General features: G+C 39.6%; 1 protein-coding gene across 1 annotated transcript in view; it reads left to right on the top strand.

Moving 5' to 3' along the window:
* The window catches only part of DPYS (dihydropyrimidinase), a 30,769-nt gene that overhangs the window by 5,629 nt on the left and 6,468 nt on the right, over positions 1 to 18,672 (top strand). The window contains exons 3-7 of the mRNA XM_074897620.1: positions 466 to 645; positions 1,721 to 1,910; positions 8,285 to 8,441; positions 9,452 to 9,593; positions 11,571 to 11,713. Of these exons, the coding sequence (XP_074753721.1) occupies positions 466 to 645; positions 1,721 to 1,910; positions 8,285 to 8,441; positions 9,452 to 9,593; positions 11,571 to 11,713 (812 nt within the window). The remainder of the gene's footprint in view (positions 1 to 465; positions 646 to 1,720; positions 1,911 to 8,284; positions 8,442 to 9,451; positions 9,594 to 11,570; positions 11,714 to 18,672) is intronic.

Raw genomic sequence — 18,672 nt, forward strand, 5'->3', positions numbered from 1 at the left:
AGGACAAATCTCTAGGAGATAAGATCTTTTCTATCACTCTGTTATTTGCCAGAAGATGAAGCCTATTATGATCCAGTTTTGAAAATCAATTTTCCACATATCTCCATACTGTGTAAGTTTGATACATTGATTGTAATATTGGACTGTGTTTTCAACATCATAAAATTTACTTGGAATAAAATTCTGCTTTGCTATCTTTTGTAAAAAGCCTTCCCTTCCTGCAATTAGCTTGTCCCTCCAGTATCAGCACTGCAATGGTACTGATTTATGTACTTTGAGAATCAATTTGATATATGAAAAATAGTAGAAGTCAGTAAATATGTGACTTGGGTTGTTTCAACTGAACATGTGTTTGATGGATGAGTAAAGGCTCACCCTTCACACTTAAACAATTTCTTTGTACAAAATTGTTAACAGGTAAAATATAATATTGCTGGGTTTTTAAAATTGCTGACTGTCTTTTAGGTGAAGGAAGAAATGAAAAGTCTTGTTCAAAACAAAGGCGTCAACTCCTTCAAGATGTTTATGGCCTATAAAGATCTATACATGGTCAATGATGAGGAGTTATACGCAGCCTTTTCCTGCTGTAAGGAACTTGGAGCAGTTGCTCAAGTCCATGCAGAGAATGGGGAGCTAATTGCACAGGTAGGCTTTTGATATTCTGTCCATTAAAGTCAGGAATATAAATGATCTTGTTACCTAAGCACTTTGATAGATGTATTAGTACCGTCATTGTATCATAGGAAAAGGCTTTTCTACCCTATTTTACTTCCAGGGATCTGAAGACAAACATCTTGCTCAAGATCCTAAAGGATGCTCGTGGTGGGCTAAGAAATTGTAACATGGAGACCTGGATTCAAGGTAGACAGGAGGCAAATGATCCTGTTATAATGAGAGTCATACTTGCAGCATAATATATATCCGTGCAATGTAATAAGTATACTTGACTGACAAAGAAAGCAGCTGTCAGAGCCTCTCCATTGACCAAGTCAAAGGGGAAACACTCAGCCAAGTATTTAGATGTCAGGTGTGTGATGCCTAACCCTAGGTCTCTCCAAATATAGTCAGCTCAACTAATAGGAATGAATCCAGAAGTATGGAGAAAGCTTCACTGACTGGGCACAGAAGTCTCAATGTCCCTCTATGCGTAGTCAGGCTCACTGCACACTTGCACTGCTGTCTCAGTGCTGTGTAGAGGCACTGGGAGTATAACTACACTGATGTCTTTGAGTCTCTTCAACTATTCTAGTCAATAGTGCTTTGACTCTGCCCCAGGTCCCATAACAGAAATTAATTTATTGCTAAGTGATCTCAAATCAACAAAGCCTAAGTTCCTGGAATATAGTAGGAACAAAATCTTACACCTTTTAAAACCTTAGGGCCTCATTCAGAGGCTCTGGATGTGTATCGTTGTGCTTAGTGAGGTCCTTTTTTTTTTTTTTTCAAGGAGGGGTTAGTACTTTTGTCTCTTTTGCCAGTTACTGGCGTTCTCTGCAGTCTGAGACCTGTGTTTATTGAGAGATATATTGGATTTCAAAGAACACAACAATAACTTACCTAGAAAAAAAAATCTGAACTGCCTTGGGTTTTTTTTGTTTTTTTTTTTTTTTTTCTCAAAATAGCTGCAGTGGCTGGTTTAGGATCCGTTTGGCTGACAGCATGTTCACAACACCATGTTTTCACTTGAACTCACTCTTATATGTTTTTGTGTGGTGTTCAGGGTGCAAAGAAGATGCTGGCAATGGGAATAACTGGCCCTGAGGGGCATGAGCTGTGTCGTCCTGAAGAAGTGGAAGCAGAAGCTACACAAAGAGCAATTACCATAGCAAATGCTGTAAACTGCCCCCTTTTTGTAGTCCATGTAATGAGTAAATCTGCAGCAAGGGTGATAAGTGATGCACGAAGAGAAGGTAAAACTCCTCATTCTTTTATGCTTGGGCAATGGCATTGGAGGAAGGGTCATGGAAAACCAAACATGGCATCAGTGTCCTACTTGTCATGGGTGCCATAACCCTCAGGACATGGATGATTTTCTTGGAATGGGATGTCTAAACTGTGTGTGTGTGTGTGTGTTGTGGGGCCCAAGGGGAGATAAGCAGTGTGCAGAACAGCAGCTAGGATCAAGAATTTCCCTTCTCCCCATAGCAGACTTTTTGTCCTTCGTACTGTACCTCCAAGGTCAAAGTGATGGCCAGGACAGCATTATTACATTGAAAATGGTGTGACCAGTCTGAGACAATATATCTCTGCTATTCCCCTTCCTTGTGTTATAGTCTGCAAGCCTTTACCAGTTATTTAGATGAGAAATTCTACAGCAGAGATCACACCATGTTTTTACTGACCCTGCCAGGACTCCTGTTCACTGGGCACTTAGAAATCATGGTGATGATGACAGTGTCTGAAAGCCTCGATTCCCTTCAGGGAAGGGTTTCCCAGGTCATGCACTGCAGGGTTCATAAATAGTTCTGGTCAGCCAAGGGAGCCTGACCCTCTTGACCATCTGTTGGGCAGGCTAGAAGCAGCCTGAAGGTTGTAGGGATTCAGGATGTTTTACCTCTTCATCAGTAAGGTCATCCAGAGCAGCCTGTGGAGCCACAGCACTGTGAGGAGACATTATATGGGTGGAAGGAGCAGTACAGAAGCCTGTGATTTGGAGGGCCTAAAGGATTATGGAGTATCTGTCCTTTTTATCTTTTTACATCTCAGTTTGTGTTCATCTGACCTAACATGAATTGCATACAGACCCCACTTTCCTTATTTGTTGACTTTAGATTCTTACACAGGGGGTGTAGATTATTAATATCAAAATGCAGAGTATGAGAGCTTGAAGAAAGTGCAATCAAAACCAGAACGATATCATTGTGCTAATATAGATGGATATGTTTACGTGGATTATGTATTGAATATGACTCCTAGTAAGACTTTTCTGTAATTTAAATTTATAGAAGAATCTACCAGAATATTTTTTACTAGCACATCTTTTGGCACTGTGCTATATTAGACTCCTCCACTAGATGACAGTGCTGCTGGCAATGTGGTCCGTCAGTGTATGGTTGGTTGTATATTCACAGGTGTGGTATCAACACTAACTAAAAGAAGCTGTTACAACAGTTAATAGACCCAGATTAAAGATGGCTGTGAACATAAAACAGCTAAGATAGGAGGTGGTGTTTTATCATACACTATTCAAGCAAAAAATTCTATGCTAATAGTAAATACTGTAAAGTATTGTTAGGCATGTGTTATAAGTAGTCTGCAGTGCCAGTGTGATAAATGACTTCATATATGTATGCTTCTTCAATGTGTTAAAGGAAAAATTGGTATAATTTATGCTTATTGTGGTGCAAATTGGATCTTACAGCTTCCTGGGTTGATGCAGTCAGAATCATCAATGTTTGCCTTTGTGCACAGAACATATAACATCTCTCCATAATTAATTTCTATTTGCATATCAGTATACTGTTAAGGAAACAGAAATCTAGGATTGATTAAGAAATTTTAAAAGCTATCTAGTGTATCATAAAGATATTTACAACAATCTCGTTTTTAATGAGACTGACCTGTATAAATTCTGGCAATTAGAAATTCGTTGTGGTTGGTTTCAGTAAAAGCTATTTTCCATTCTTTGGTTAAAAGTGGTAGTACAAAACAAACAAACAAACAAATTCTCAAAGTACTGTATGAATGACATAAATAAACCCCAAATATTTTGCTGAAAGATATTCAACCTGGACAAGTTAAAATCACTTTAATGTGAAAACTGTGTAAACTCCAGAGGCTCTCAAGCATTTGAAATATTCACTCTGATGTAGTTTATTCATCTTTTCAACATTATTTCTCCATCTCTTGATGCTATATTCCTGCTATTTACAATTGTGAAATTTTTCATGTTCCTTTCCAAGCACTTACCATGAATTACAGTGTGGGGGTGCATATTCATCCCTGCCCATGTCAAAGGAAGATTGATAGCCCTTCCTATTCTATCTCTGACCTCAGAAAGGGAGAGACTGGACTTCAATGAGCATAATCTATTTTCTGGGTGACAGTGTGACACCAGAATTGAAGCATTGCTTCTCAAATTCTGTGGGATGATGATTTTCCTAGTCAGAAATATAAGTCAGCCCACTTCTTCTTTGTCCCTCATTTGGCTACACAAGGTGAAAAATAATATTAGAGCTAGACACTGAAGGCCTGATATAGTTTGCTGAAGACAGTAGGCATAATTCTGTTTTCTTCAGTCCTTAAAGGCTAAAATCAGTCATACAGACTGTAAAAGGATACTAGTTCTTATACCAGAATAAGCAAACTTTATGGAAAACACGAGTGACTGTCTTTCCTTTTCCTTTCCATGCCAGAGTTCACCATCTATGTCTACTCTGATCTCCAGCAACACCGCTGATGGGAGGAAATCTCCAGATTGTAGTAGCATGTTTTTCATGAACACCAGTAACAGTTACAGTGCTACAGAATATTCAACAGGAAACCCAAGATTTCCATATTGTGACTGTGTTGGGGAGGGACAGGTTAATTCATGCTCTTATTCTGATCTTTTTCTGGGTCTTACCAGCCTGTTTGTCAAAAGCAATGGTTCACCAGTTCTCTACCTGAGGGAGTCAAAGACAGCACCTCTCTGTGAGGACTGTTCTTGTTCATCTCAGTGGGCTGTTTCTTCACCCCTGTGCAAAACATGATATTGAATCTTGATAGAATAGGTAGAGGAACCGTCTGCTTCCACAGAAGGGGAGGTCTGATATCTCTGTGTGCTTGACAGTCTTGTTGCCTTGAGTGGGAAGACAGAGAATCCTCTTCCTGCTACTGTGTAATGAGAAGGCAAGGCTGTAGAGCGCTGGTGGCAGGCAGCACAGCTCCCTCTCCTTCTTAGGACTATCTCATGTGAACTTACTGGGGAAAACTAACGTGGCCCTGTCACCCATTCTTTCAGCCAGTAATGCCTGTGAGGAAGCAAGGCTAATAAAATGTGATTTAGCAGTATGTGATTTACATTGCATCCCACTTAAAAATGCTTTCATTCTAACTGTACTAAAGTCTAAAGATCATATCCATTTGCCTATTTAACTCTGGTGTTACAGCTAAGGAAATAAGACTTTCTAGCGCAGATCAGAACTGGAGAGCAGAATCTTACTAAAAAGTCAATTTTTAGAAAGGTTTCTCCCTTTTTAAAAAAGTGCATACAAAAATATGTATTTGCTTAGATTACAAGAAGCTTGCTTAGACTTATAAAGTTGATACCTCCTACCATCAGTCATGGGTTAGGTCTGCTCTTAGTGAGAGGAAGGGCATGTCCACAGCTCTGGGTATACACATTCTCAAACTGATTCTGAGCACAGGAGTGTAACTAAAAATGCAAACTTTTTAGCTGTCTCATGCAGGACAGCTTAGGTCCAGACTGAAAGTAGTCTAATTGATGCAAGGCTATGCCTGATTCAATAAACCCTGGCATGCAGTTCTACTTCTTTCAGATCATAGCTGGTCAGTGAGTATCTTTGCCCCATATGACTATCTTAAGTGCTTCTGAAACTTTTACTAGAATAAGCACACAGGGACCAGTTTTTCAAGCCTGTGTTAGTTGGTGGTCTTCAAGTTTATAGTTCTTTTTGAGTTCTCATAGGTGGCAAAATAAATTGCAGTAACTTGTTCTTCTTTGTTATAAAGTAATTTATGTGAAAATAGCTCTAGTCAGCCAGTTTAGGCAACTGATGAAGAAGTCACCAAATTCACAGCTATTTCCCAGAAGCTCAGAAATGTCAGAAATAGCAAACAGCAGAACACTTTCTGCTTACTGTTTTTACTGAATGCAGAAAAACATAACAAATGGAAAGACCTGATTTATTACTGAATTTTTCCACTTTTATGCCTATAGGCAGAAGCCAATTAAGTAGAAGAACCTTAATGCAGAATTTCCTTGTTATTTCAGTTAAAGCAGTATCTTGATGTTATTGTACCCTTCAATCTGGCTAGTCACGGTCCAAATGAAATGCAAGAAATTACACGGTCAGCAGAAGTGCCCAGATGAAGTCCATTGAAGCTGCAATGTTCAGATTCAAAATCACTTGAGGAAATGGCTTGTACTCCTTCCCACTTATGTGAACAAGGAGAGAAGCTCAGGTCAAATTCTGACTGCAGAAATCCTGTCATCAGCCCTGGTACATGAATTAGAATCAAACTCAACATATATGACTGTGAGCTTGGAGACTTCTTTTCATTTTTATGTTGTGAAACTGAGATAAGAAAATTATTTATGGAACCTAAACATCTACTCTTCCTACCATTTTCACTTTTATCATTTATAGCTATGTCCTAATGATTCATAGTTCAAGTTTACTGTGGACAGAAGTTTCTTTAGCTTGTTTATATATAGTTGGAAAGACACACACCACACCACAATTCCCCCTCCCCTCCTTTCTACTGACTTTGCTCATAAAAATTCTCTCAAAAGTCTAATAGGTAAATATCGAAGATTGGTTATATATGCAGGACATTTTCTGTATATATCTAGGTTTGTGGTGGCCTGCCCTCAAATACTGTGTTTGGAATTGATCAGGGAAGGCCAAGATCCCCCTGAGTTCTGCAGCAGCTCTGAATTATAAAAAAACTAATCTGACTCAAATCTCCTCATTCACTGACCTGTCATATCACTTCCATGGATGACTTCATATTCAGGTCTTCAAGTTTTGAAAATAAGATGCAAAAACCAGTAGATAACTTCTTAAGTCATTATTTCAAATCTAAAAACTTGTAGCAGTCTCCCTCTGAGCCCAAGTGTAAATCTGTAATATATGTAGATAAGCACAACTGGGAGCTTAGAATGCTTCAAGAGAAAGTGTCAATGAGACAAGCATGTTCAGCATGTCAGAGCATGCTGGGGTGGTTATAGCAAATTAACAATGCTAATAAAGAGTCTTTAGGTCGTGGAAGAAGTTATACTATGTAGTACTTGGAGTAAATGTACAGTAAAGTAATGTCAGAGCAAGTCTTGAAACCTTGTGGAAATAACTGGGACTACAAGGTTTAAATGGTATGAGACCTTTTTGCTAGTCTAGCACAGAAGATTTAAGGAGTGGCACTACTTCAGTGGGAAACATATTGTGAAAATAATTTAACTACTCAGTAGCTGCCTGTGCTAGTGTAGCAGCTATAATCTGGTAGCTCACCGAAGTACCAGAATCTAACATACAGAGAGAAATCTTCAAAGGTTTGCTTTGTTGTTTTCCATGAATGTATGACTTACACACAGAAAGCCAAAGAAAGGTCACTCACTGCCTTATATCACCAAGCAATTACCAGCTGAGCCCTTGCTGGGGTAATGCAGTGATAGTTCTAATAAAAATTGTGGTTGGAGTGAAACCTGGGACCCACTGTCTGTAGGGAGCCGGGAAGGGAGAAAGCTCTTGTTGGGATCCAGCAGAGGCTGCCTTTAACCAGCACCAAGCAGCCTATGAGTGCGTGTGCGAGGTCGAGCTGACTCTGCTTCTCTGGTGAGCATCACAGTCAGGGACATTACCACCTGTCACCTACAGAACAACAAAGTGGCTGGACCACCTCCTCAGTGAGTGAAACATCTTGTTTCATCTCCCATTTTGTTCTGATGAGTTTCAAACCCCTGTTTCCTAGGAGGAAAAAATAATTAAAATGTTAGCTCTGTCCAAAGGCTAACAGCCACACTGGGTTGGTGTCCTCTTCTGAGAAATCTAGAATACTGTGCAACAAAGAATTAAAGATTAAAATTTGGGACATAAATTTTAGAATTATTTATAATTTTTTTATTTGGGACATATTTTTACACTCTAATTTATATCTGGTGCTATATTGTTCTTTCTGGAACAGTTATAGCCTGACAATTAAAAGCACCACCTTGCAAAATCTGTATGCTGTATATATTATTAGTCAATAATTTTAGAACACCAAACAGGTGCTACCAAGAAATATAATTAATGCAACTGAGGACTGTGTTCCTTTTGAAATCTCAATCATATGCCTGGTAAACAACGTGTAAAACCCATTATAATATATCTGTCAGCAATTTAATTAAAAAACTTGCCCAAGCAATGTTTTTATGAGGAAATATATTGGGAGATCATCAGCAGAATATTCAGAACAGAGATGCTGTGTTATAGCTTAGTTTATTATGTTTTTCTAGATGTATTTAATTTGAAATACTCATACAAATTTAAATCCATTGCCACCAAAATAATCCAGAACAGAGGAAATACAAGATATGTATTTTATGTGTTTGATGATGATATTATTGGTTTACATTTTTCAGGAAAGGTGGTTTATGGGGAGCCTATTGCTGCTAGTCTTGGCACCGATGGCACCAACTACTGGAATAAAGACTGGGCTCATGCTGCAGCGTATGTCATGGGACCTCCACTGAGACCAGATCCATCTACTCCTGGTTTCCTCATGAACTTACTGGCCAAGTAAGCATATAAACAAATAGTGACAGCTGATGCCCAAATATGCCACAAATTCTTTCTGAAGTATATACTAACAGGTTGATGCCCTGGAGATTTTCTAAGCACAGAATGGTACATTATCAGGACAGAGAAATGGAAGGTGAAACCATAGGTGAAAAACATTTTTTTTACAGAAGTTAGAAAGTGTTCAGATTTTGTTTCTCTGAACTCCTGTGTCCTTCTGCCCCCATTTGACTTTAATCAATAACCCTTTCTTTGTTAATACTGCAACAAAAATTGAAACATGACCAAGGGGGACAGTAAGGCTTAAGTCGATGGAAATGTATAAAAAGTGGGGTCACAGCTAGGGGTTCAGGGTTTTATTGTCAACTTCCTTTTTCACTTGAAATTTGCATGCTGCATAATAACTAAGCTTAGTGACTTCTGAAGGTAGATATGTTGTCCACTTCATAACATCACCTTCAGAAGGAAGTAGGAACAGAAGTATCCTTCAGATACCTGCGGTTAACAAAATCTGTGGTTTGATGGTATTTAGTTACTAATAAAGCTTAACTCCACAAAAGAGTTGAATTTGACCAAAGAGTGAATCTCATCTGTGAATGTATGCCTGAACACTGGCTGATGGTTGTGCAGATCCACAGTAATTTCACAAGGTATATGTAATTACACAGTCTAAAATTACCCTAAGTGAGGATGGAGCCAAGCCCTTTGCTCTGGGCAAAGTGGGACAGTCCTCAATTTGTGAGACACCTTTGACATATCCAAAGTAGAAGTGTTATTTTTGGTGCTTCATTTTTTCCGAGGGGTTTTCTGAGGAGGAAACTACTTCACAGGGGAACTGGCTGTTACTGTGGAGCTCCACTTGGAGGATGGAACTGAAGACAGGCTAGCAGGGCATACCAGTTTTTCCTTGCAGGACAGATGGCCAGATCTACCCAGACTTGCAAGAGATTTTCCAGTGTGGTACTGTCTGGTACATGCTCTGATTCATAATGAAATTTGTTTCTCCTTAGTGATGACCTATCTGTGACAGGGACTGACAATTGCACCTTTGACATATGCCAGAAAGCTCTGGGGAAGGATGACTTCACAAAAATTCCTAATGGAGTGAATGGTGTGGAAGACAGGATGTCAGTCATATGGGAAAAAGGCGTTGTAAGTATATCAAGATGTCTGAACATGGAGGTAATTGATTTCTCCATCAAAATGTTATCTCTCAGCAGTTATCAAGTTTCCAGTTTTATCAAGTGTATTTATCATAAGATAACTCCTTTGATCATACAACAGAGTCTTTACTAGCTCTCACTGTATTGTCCTGGGAGATAGAAGAAGATTCTTAGTGCTTAAAATGTAGCACTAATCACTTCAATCGTTTAGCAGCAAAGGACCACTATTGTTTCAGCAGTAGCACACAGTACATTTACTTGCAGCATTTTTTTCGACAGATAAAAGGAGAGTGAAAGGAAAGAGATGCATACAGTTTTGACTTGGTCAGTTCTATATTTTTTTTTCTTTTTGATTTCTCTCAAACTTAGCTGTTGGAGGAACTTCTGCACTGGGTGTGTGCTTGTCAACTTCTACTGTGTGTTTTCAGCTGGAGGAAACAACCTAGAGATAAGAAATGCTTCTCTAATGTATGGCTCAGTCCTGTGACATGATGAGATGCACCTTCAAATGCCATTGACCAGATTCTCAGTGCCAACACAAGAATGCTCAGTGTTTCTAAGAACAATGCACTTCAGGCTCTAAACAAATATAAATATGAAAGCTAGTGGCCAGGCTTTTTCGATATGGGGTAGTCTGATGAGGGAGGGAGGTAGGGCAGTCTGGTGAGTGATCTGCTGCTTACTGGATGTTACAATTGCTCTGTCTAATACTGTTAAATTCCAGAGGCTCTAGTTTAACTTTCTAATTAATAATAAATCCTTTTGCAGTAGTAAAGTCTTGTTGATAATGCAATACAAAGCATATTTATTTTTCACAGTAGAATTAATTTACCTCACACACTTAGTAAGGATGGGGTTCAGAATATCTCTCGTTTACGTCTATTTGGGATTCAGCTCCAGCTGGCATGTACAAAGCAGACTTCTGCCTATATCCACCTGTGGCATAGATCTAGTGAATTATTTATGGTGTAAACTGGAATATAATCTATCTTGTGGTTAGTATGAAAGTGAGACATGAATATGTCCATCTGTGCAGTTTTGAACAGTGTATCCTCTTGGGCAAGATAATTTTTCTAAAGGTTCTTTAATCAGTAATATATTCTCTTTTCTTGTAAAATATTACACAGCTGTGAGTTTGTCTGGAAAGCTTCCCTCCTTTTCCGTACACCATTATTTAGAAGAGCAGTTTTCACCACTTTCATTATGCTTCTCAGATGATTGCTCACAAGCCACTATACAGATATGTTTTTATGACATTCTGATTCCTAGACTGACCTATGTACAACATTACTGCCAGTATAGCTGGCTTTCCGAGCAAACAACAGTCACAGAGGCTGGATTAAATCAGTCGTGTAGCAGTGGACATCCTAAGATATATGTATATCCATTATTATTTGCCATTTTGCTGATGTGTCACATCAGCAAATCTGATTCTTGTACTACTTGATCTCAAACATGTACTGAACAGTACTATCCTCTGTGTTATTGCTGAAGAGATTTGCAAATCACCTTTCCTATATTACACACTGTGCCTTGCCTCTCTTTTATCATCTTCTAGGCTCTTCTTAATACTGTCTCACCATTTTCCAAAGCCTAGATACTTGAGAGATGTCAAACCTTCTGGAAACTGCTGAGTAGGACTACAGATTCAAAACCAGCTAAAAAATTTTACTTCAGTTGACTTGGGACTGGATCTACAGAGCATTGGGCTATAAAGTTGTCATTTTTTTCCCTTTGTTGTGGGATAAAGTAAGATAAAGTTATCATTTTCAGTGAATGTACATATGTGAATCTGAGACAAAGTCATTTTTATTTCTTTTAAACTCTTCAGTATACATTTTAAATAAATATTGATGTGATGTTGGTAGAGAGCTGTCACCCATCTTAGCCTTTCAAACAACAGGAACGTTTTTTTCATTCCTTGTTTAAAAAAGTAATGAGTTTGCTTTCGCGTACTCTTCTGCAGTACAGTGGGAAAATGGATGAAAACAGATTTGTAGCTGTTACCAGCACAAATGCCGCAAAAATCTTTAACCTTTACCCAAAGAAGGGGAGAATTGCTGTGGATTCTGATGCTGACATCGTAATTTGGGATCCTAAAGCTACAAGGTATGTATGGATAGTTATTTCTTTCTATCCAGTTTCTCTGCAGGAAAAAATAATCTCATATTCTCTGTACAATAAGCCTTTGGGCTGAGGTTATGGCGTTTTCCAACCACACTTCACGTGAATTATTTACAGGTTATTTGTCTCCTACAATGGTGTATGTAAGCAGAGATCTTTGATCTCCAGATGGATTTAAAAAAACTCTCCTGGATGCTGACAAAGTGAAAAAATAACAAGGACTGTACATTATGCTACCAGGGTTTGGTATCTTAAGACTAAAAATAAACACTTTGGGATTTTAGAGTAACTCTGTTAAGTGCTGGAGTATGTTTAGCTTCCTCCCACTGCAAAGAGCAGGGAGAGAATCCTTCCTGCACGATGACCCATTACAAGCTTCTGTTTTTATTTACAGCTACTTTAAACATATACAAAGGTGGTCAGGATGGGTGGTGAAAGTGTGGGGTCTTGCCTCCCTAATGTCTTCTCCCTAGCTGATAGAGCAAATATAATGATAGAGCCAGGAGTGAGTTTAGTTCTAAAGCTCAAGCTGTGCAGGCTTATGCTTTTATTTAAGAAGTTTTCTGATTTTGTGCACAATAAGTCTGCTAGAGTAGAGCTTGCCACACCAACAGCAGATGTGTAAGAGGTGTGCTGATATCTCACTCTGCATGACTTGATGCCATGGTGCATTTTGGCTACGAAGGGTATGCAGTGTCTTTTTAGGAGCTTCAACTCACACAGCATATTGTGCATTACAGCTGATTCCAGTCTTCAGGCATATTCACACCATCAGCCAGCTCCATACTCAGGCCACTATAACTATCTCAGGGATTAAACATCTTGAGTCTTGCTCTGGCTCTTGTGCCCAACCTGGTCTTTTTTAACTGCCTGGAAATGGTCTGGCAGCCGGCTGTCACACAGCCAGCTTACCTGGGGAGTTGCCTTTCTCAGCTGAGATGCCTATGGGCAGTGTGTGTGCATCCTGCTGCTCAACTGCTGAGCAGGTTAGTTTAAATCTGCAGGCACTTTAATCGTCAAGTCTGCCCCCATGAAGCCCTGCACACAACAGCAACATCAGGTCAGGAGGTGTGCTGGGCTGGTGCTTTCATCTTGTGAGCAGTGTGAGCATACAACTGTGCTGATGGCACATGTTTACCCTCCTTGAAATCTCTTCATCACTGTCATCCAAATAGTAAATCCATAGAAGATAGCAATCACTAACCCTAGATGAGCTTTGTGGGGTGTTGGGCATGTTGACAGTATGGCCAGTTTTCATCAAGGTTATCACAGTGTTTGGTGTCCCTAAAGCCCAAACTGTTGTAACTCCGATGACATTAGATTTTCAGCCTTTGGTTTTTTAAAAAAAGAGTTGCAGACTCCCCTCATGGTAGAAGTAAGTTTTGAAACATAACTGGGAAATCTGATTTTGAAAACCAAATGGAGGAAAAAAAGCCCTAATCCTAGCTTTTCCTTATACAAAATTTTCTTGACCAGTTTTCTGGTTTTTGAATTTTTTATATTCTCCCTCATTTTATTATACTAATGAGTACCAAAATCATGTGAGCGTAAGAGAACAAGCATTCTGTGTTTTAAGCGGCAAAGCTTGAAGACATGGAGGTTGCTATTCAGAAGTCCTATAAAAAACTGGCAGCACCAGCAAAAGAAGTTTCAGGAGCGTCAGCCCAAATAAACATAGAGGCCTGCTCAGCGCTGGGTCAGAGAGATTTTCATGTGCATTATGCCTTCTGGCATGTTGAGCAAGCGTATTTTGAGATACTAGCAATGAGCTATTTCAGGACAGTGGAGCTATGAACTCTGATTAAAAAAAACCCTAAAGGATTCTTTTCTGAGCTCACTTCTGCTCTGCCTGGGAACACATAAATCTAGAAGGATAGCAGAGTTCTGACATTGTTCTCAAGGTGCTTTGTCAGCTCCTGTAATTATCCTTTAGCCTTCCAAACATTCCTTCTTCTTCCCTTCACTCTCCCCTGAGTGCTCTAATTGCTTTTTTGCCCACTGCAGCTGTGAAGGTGCAGTTTTTCATCAAGTATTTTTTCAAACATTGAACTGTACATTCTTACTAAGCAAGCTGATTTTAAGTTCAGGCAATGCTCTTCTCCTGATCTGGTACTGTTCCCACTGTTTACCCCTTTGGCTTTGCTGGGAACAAGCCTCTCTGCAGGTACAATTGTGTGAACTATACGGATAAGTATTAATAAATCTCACTAGTGCTTGTCTATTCATTTCACTGCAAATCCTGAAGAGGGCACAAACAGCCCAGCAGAAAAAAAAAAAAGATCTAGCTAATGGACTTCAAACATTTAAGATATTACACAAGGTGCAGCCTCATGTACTTTGTTGACTTGGGAGTGATTTTCAATTTCACAATAGGCTTGTTCCTCTTTCTGGCTAAGTTCTTCCTCTTTTGAGCATGACTTTTTTCCTTGTTTGTAAATCTAAATTTTGTAAGAGGAAAATAGAGTTTTCCAGTTCTGATTTGAGGCTGCGTTGCTGTAATCTTAAAATAGTGGCTGATACTAGCCTAAAGAGTTAGACAATTGCTGAAGTATTGCTGTGAGGAACTGGTATTATCACAATCTGTCAGAGGAAATTTATAGGGAAGATTCTGAAGTTATTCTGAAAGGTAGTGAAGCCCATCAAAATACAAAAACTTATATCCCTACGAAATGGGCTGCATTTCCCCTCCCACTTCATTGCACAACAGCAACATGCTGGGTGCTATCTGGGCATTCAGGCTTTTCTCTTTTCTTGGTTTCAAAAACCTAATGAATTCAACGTGACGGCTCTGCAAGCTGGGAGCAATTGCAATTCAAGGTTCCACTTCCAGCTTTCAGCTACTTTCTACTGGTCAGCTTAGCTGACTGGCCTATTTCTGCAGCATTTTCTGGTAATTTCTGCAGAAAATATATGAACAGTTATCAGATTTGCTGCTGTATTTAAAAGTTTCTAAATACTGGTTGTAGCGGGTCTGCATGAAAGCAAGCATTATTGGGAAGAAAGGCATTAAATTTATAAATTAGTTAGAAACTGCATTAGAAAAGATGGGTTATGAGTTCTGCCAGGTTAGGTCTATTTCTTAGCTTCCTTATACTCATTGCATATTCATTAAAGAACACACAAATACCAAAGGGACCTGTTGGTTTATTGCAGCCATGTGCTACCAAACATTATCTTGCAGACCTCAACACCCTCAGCATCCCAAGTACAGCCTGTGCACACAGGATTGTTTTGTGAGAACTCCTTGGAAAAATTCATGTAGGCAGCAAATGTCTACTCAATGTACCGTTTTATTTTAATCTGTGCTTTGATCAAGCATGTTCACTGACTTCTTTCAGCTGTACACAAATAATGTAACAGCCCCAAGTCTGTGAAACAAAAGCAACTGTAAAGATTGTTCCAGAATGAGAGGGCAGAGTAAGCAAGGAAAAGGGAATGTCACCTGTCAGCAAGCCGGTGTCCTCTATAGCTGATGCCTTTAGCTATTTTAAAGCAAGCAATACAAAATCACTAGGGCTCGTTTCAGAAATGCTCAGCAAGTAACCTAAATACTGCAGTACCCAATTCAGGCCATGGAAAGAGCTAAGCATCCCTTGTAAAGTAGGGGCAGAAGGTACTAAAGATCTCGTAAGAGACATTCAGCTCCTGGCAGATATTAGGGCTCAATAAACTCACTGTGGCCTGCCAGAGCTTTGCAAATAAGCCCTGGATCAGGCCCCATAGGCAACATCAAACACCTGTAAGTATAAAAAACCTGCCTCAAATGAAGTTTAACTTTCTAAGTCCAGCCATTTCATTATAGCGACATGCAGTCTGGGAAGCCTCATGCACTGGGTTTTTTCCACTCACTAAATATAGCCTAAAAGTAAGCTAGTTCTGAATGCAGAGGCAGAGCTGGCTGTGCACGTAGGAGTCTCTAGCCTCATCCTCCTTGGGCTCTGCTGGAGTGGCTTCTTTGGCAGGCCCAGTGTGTGCCCCACATGTGCCCAATGGAGCTGGGCTCAACCCGGATCACAGCAGTGATGGCTGCATGCCCAAGCACACAGCTGCTGGAGCCGTGTCCCTGATTAGCAGAGTCCCGAGGAGAGGAGGAGAGGGAGGAAGAGGACATGTTACTCTGTAATCTACCTGCTATGACATGACTGGGAACAACAGGGTTTCTAGCCCATTTCCACTGTTGTTTATGCATTTTAGGGGAAACAGTCACCGGTCACAAACTAGTGAGAAGTCAGACTGCCCCAGTCTGCTGGCATATGTGCCCTTGTGATGGTTTGACTCTGGCTAAATGCCAGGTATCCACCAAGTCGCTCTATCACTTCCCCCCCCCCCCCCCCCCCCCCTTTTCCCTTTGTTTTCTCAACAGGGTAAAGAAGATAAACTAACCCTAGTGGGTGAAACAAAAGCAGTTTTAATATAAGCAAAGCGAAGCAAAAGTCCACGCGCGGAAGCAAAAGCAAACAGACTTATTCTCTATTTCCCATGGACAGGCGATGTCGGCCCTTCTCAGGAGCAGGGCTCCAATACCCGTAGTGGTTGCCTCGGAGGACCAAGGGTGCCCCCACTCCCTTCCTCCTTTCTCCCAGCTTTATACTGAGCAGATGTCACATGGTATGGAATATCCCTTTGGTCGGTTTGGGTCAGCTGTCCTGGCTGTGTCCCCTCCCAAGATCTTGCCCACTCCGTCCCACTGTGGGGGGGGAAATGTCAGAAGGAGCCTTGGTGCTGTGTAAGCACTGCTCAGCAGCAGCCACAACACCAGGGTGCTACCAACACCCTGCCAGCTCCAGCATAAACCACAGCACCGTGAGGGCTGCTATGGGGGAAAACCGATTCCAGTTCAGCCAGACCCAGTACAGCCCTCAAATGCCTTTGTTTGTATGTAGATATATTCATGGATAAACCTTTTGCATTTGTTAGAACCAAAATCTGCAGCCTATGTCTATCACGTTTGTAGTCAAGTCTTCAGGCTCAGAGGCTTAAGTGGGGACAAGTTACAACATTTAAGCACTCTCCCAAGCAATTGCCTATATTTTGTAACATGAAAGAAGAAGAAACCAAGATGTTAGCAGACGATTAATATAAATAACACTGAAAATGTCTTACTCTTTTGATGAATGAGTATAATTTTGAATACTGGTTATATGGATAACAGCATCTAGACACAATGAGGCAAAATGAAATAATGTCACATACAAATATATGCATGGGACAAGTACATTCTGGCATTTTCAATAGCCCCATATTCTTTTGCACAAGTGCAAGTGTGTGCATGCATGAATGCACATTAATTCACTAGAATCAGAGTTCCTGTCAAAGGCCTGTTATCTCAAATTAAGGAGACATGGAGAAAGAAACAATAGGCACAAATTAAAATACAGACAATTCCATTTAAACGTAAGAAATAACTTTTTTGCTGTGAGGATGATCAAACACTGCACAGGTTGTCCAAAGAAATAGTGGAGTCTCCATCTTTGGAGGTACTTGTAACCAGATTGGACACAACCCTGAGAAATCTACTTTGCTAACCCTGATCAGAGCAGAAAGATTGGAATAGATGATCTCCAGAGATGCTTTCCAACCTCACCGACTCTGTGGTTCTGTGAACTGTAACAAAATAAGCCTTTCCAAGAGCACGATGTACGTTTCCTTAGTAACTTGCTGTCTCGCAAAATGTCAGCCACTCTCTTTAGAGAACAGAATCTTACAAATGTTACCCCAAAAAATTAAATTGTCCTTATTTTCTCCTCATATAACCTTGCCTTTTTCTCCCTGGTAATCACTTCCATATTTTCTTTAGTCATTGAATAGACTAATACGTATTTTCCTCTCTTTTGACGCTTTTCTGCAAGCTTAATTTCTCGTTACTCTTTCCCTCCTGCCCATTATACAGTTTGACAATTTTCACTTCCATCTGATAGCAACTTAGAGTGATTGATAGGACCAGATGGATGGTATTGTTGACAAATGAGTTACCATAATCAGAAAAATAATTTTGTTGTCATTTTTTACCCATCTTCAAATGACAAATTCTAGGAGATACGATTTCATGAAATAAAGATCCCATCCCTCAGATAAGACACTTTGACCTGAAGCTCCCAAACATTAACTTCCTAACTCGCCTTGAATCTGTTATTTTATCTACAAATCTCCTCACTTCATGTGGCTACTTAAAGGTAATGATTATTTAAAGATATTTTTAAAGAGACTAGGAATACAACTTCACTAATAGTTGCCTGCATATATATGCATGTGCAGTTACTGCAATTCCTTAATATAAAATAGGCCATGGGGTTTTTGATCTACATTATAGGCTTAGAGGTAGCATTATAAAACTTTCTTCTTTTTCCTCTCTTTTTTTTCCCACCCTTGCTTTTCTTTTTAATAAAACCGACTCTAACATTGACGAAGTTCAATATAATTATCAATATAAATGAATAGACAGCACAGAAAGGTGAACATTCTATTTATTTTTTTCTAGATTTTAGAAAAGCAGGTTAACAATATGGAGAGTTCAAAGGCATCTGAAAGTGATGTGAAGAGGCAGCTTGCAAAGGCAAACTGGCATTTCTCACCTACTCCCATCTCCAAAAAGCTTAGAGATCCTGCACTGTAAGCACTGAGACAAGTTGCTTACAGCTCAAATACTCCCTCTTACATAAGTGGATTTTCTATGGCAGCTGTCAACAAAGCAGTTGTTTTCAGCAATGTACTCAGATAATTTTAGCTGCCTTTATTACTATGTTTTAAATTAATTAGTTAAGTAATTATAAGATAGGTGTCCATGCCCTTTATTGAACTGTTCATCAGCTACTCTTGCCTAAGGGCTATTGACTACAGAATTCCTTCATATTCCTCTACCTGGAATTTTAAAAGAAAACTGTGAGGTATGCATCCAGTTTCCATCAAAAGTAATTAAATTCTTTATTTTCTTATGCCCACCTTGA

The sequence above is a fragment of the Athene noctua genome, chromosome 2 (assembly GCF_965140245.1).
Source record: "Athene noctua chromosome 2, bAthNoc1.hap1.1, whole genome shotgun sequence".
NCBI classification, from domain to species: Eukaryota; Metazoa; Chordata; class Aves; order Strigiformes; family Strigidae; genus Athene; species Athene noctua.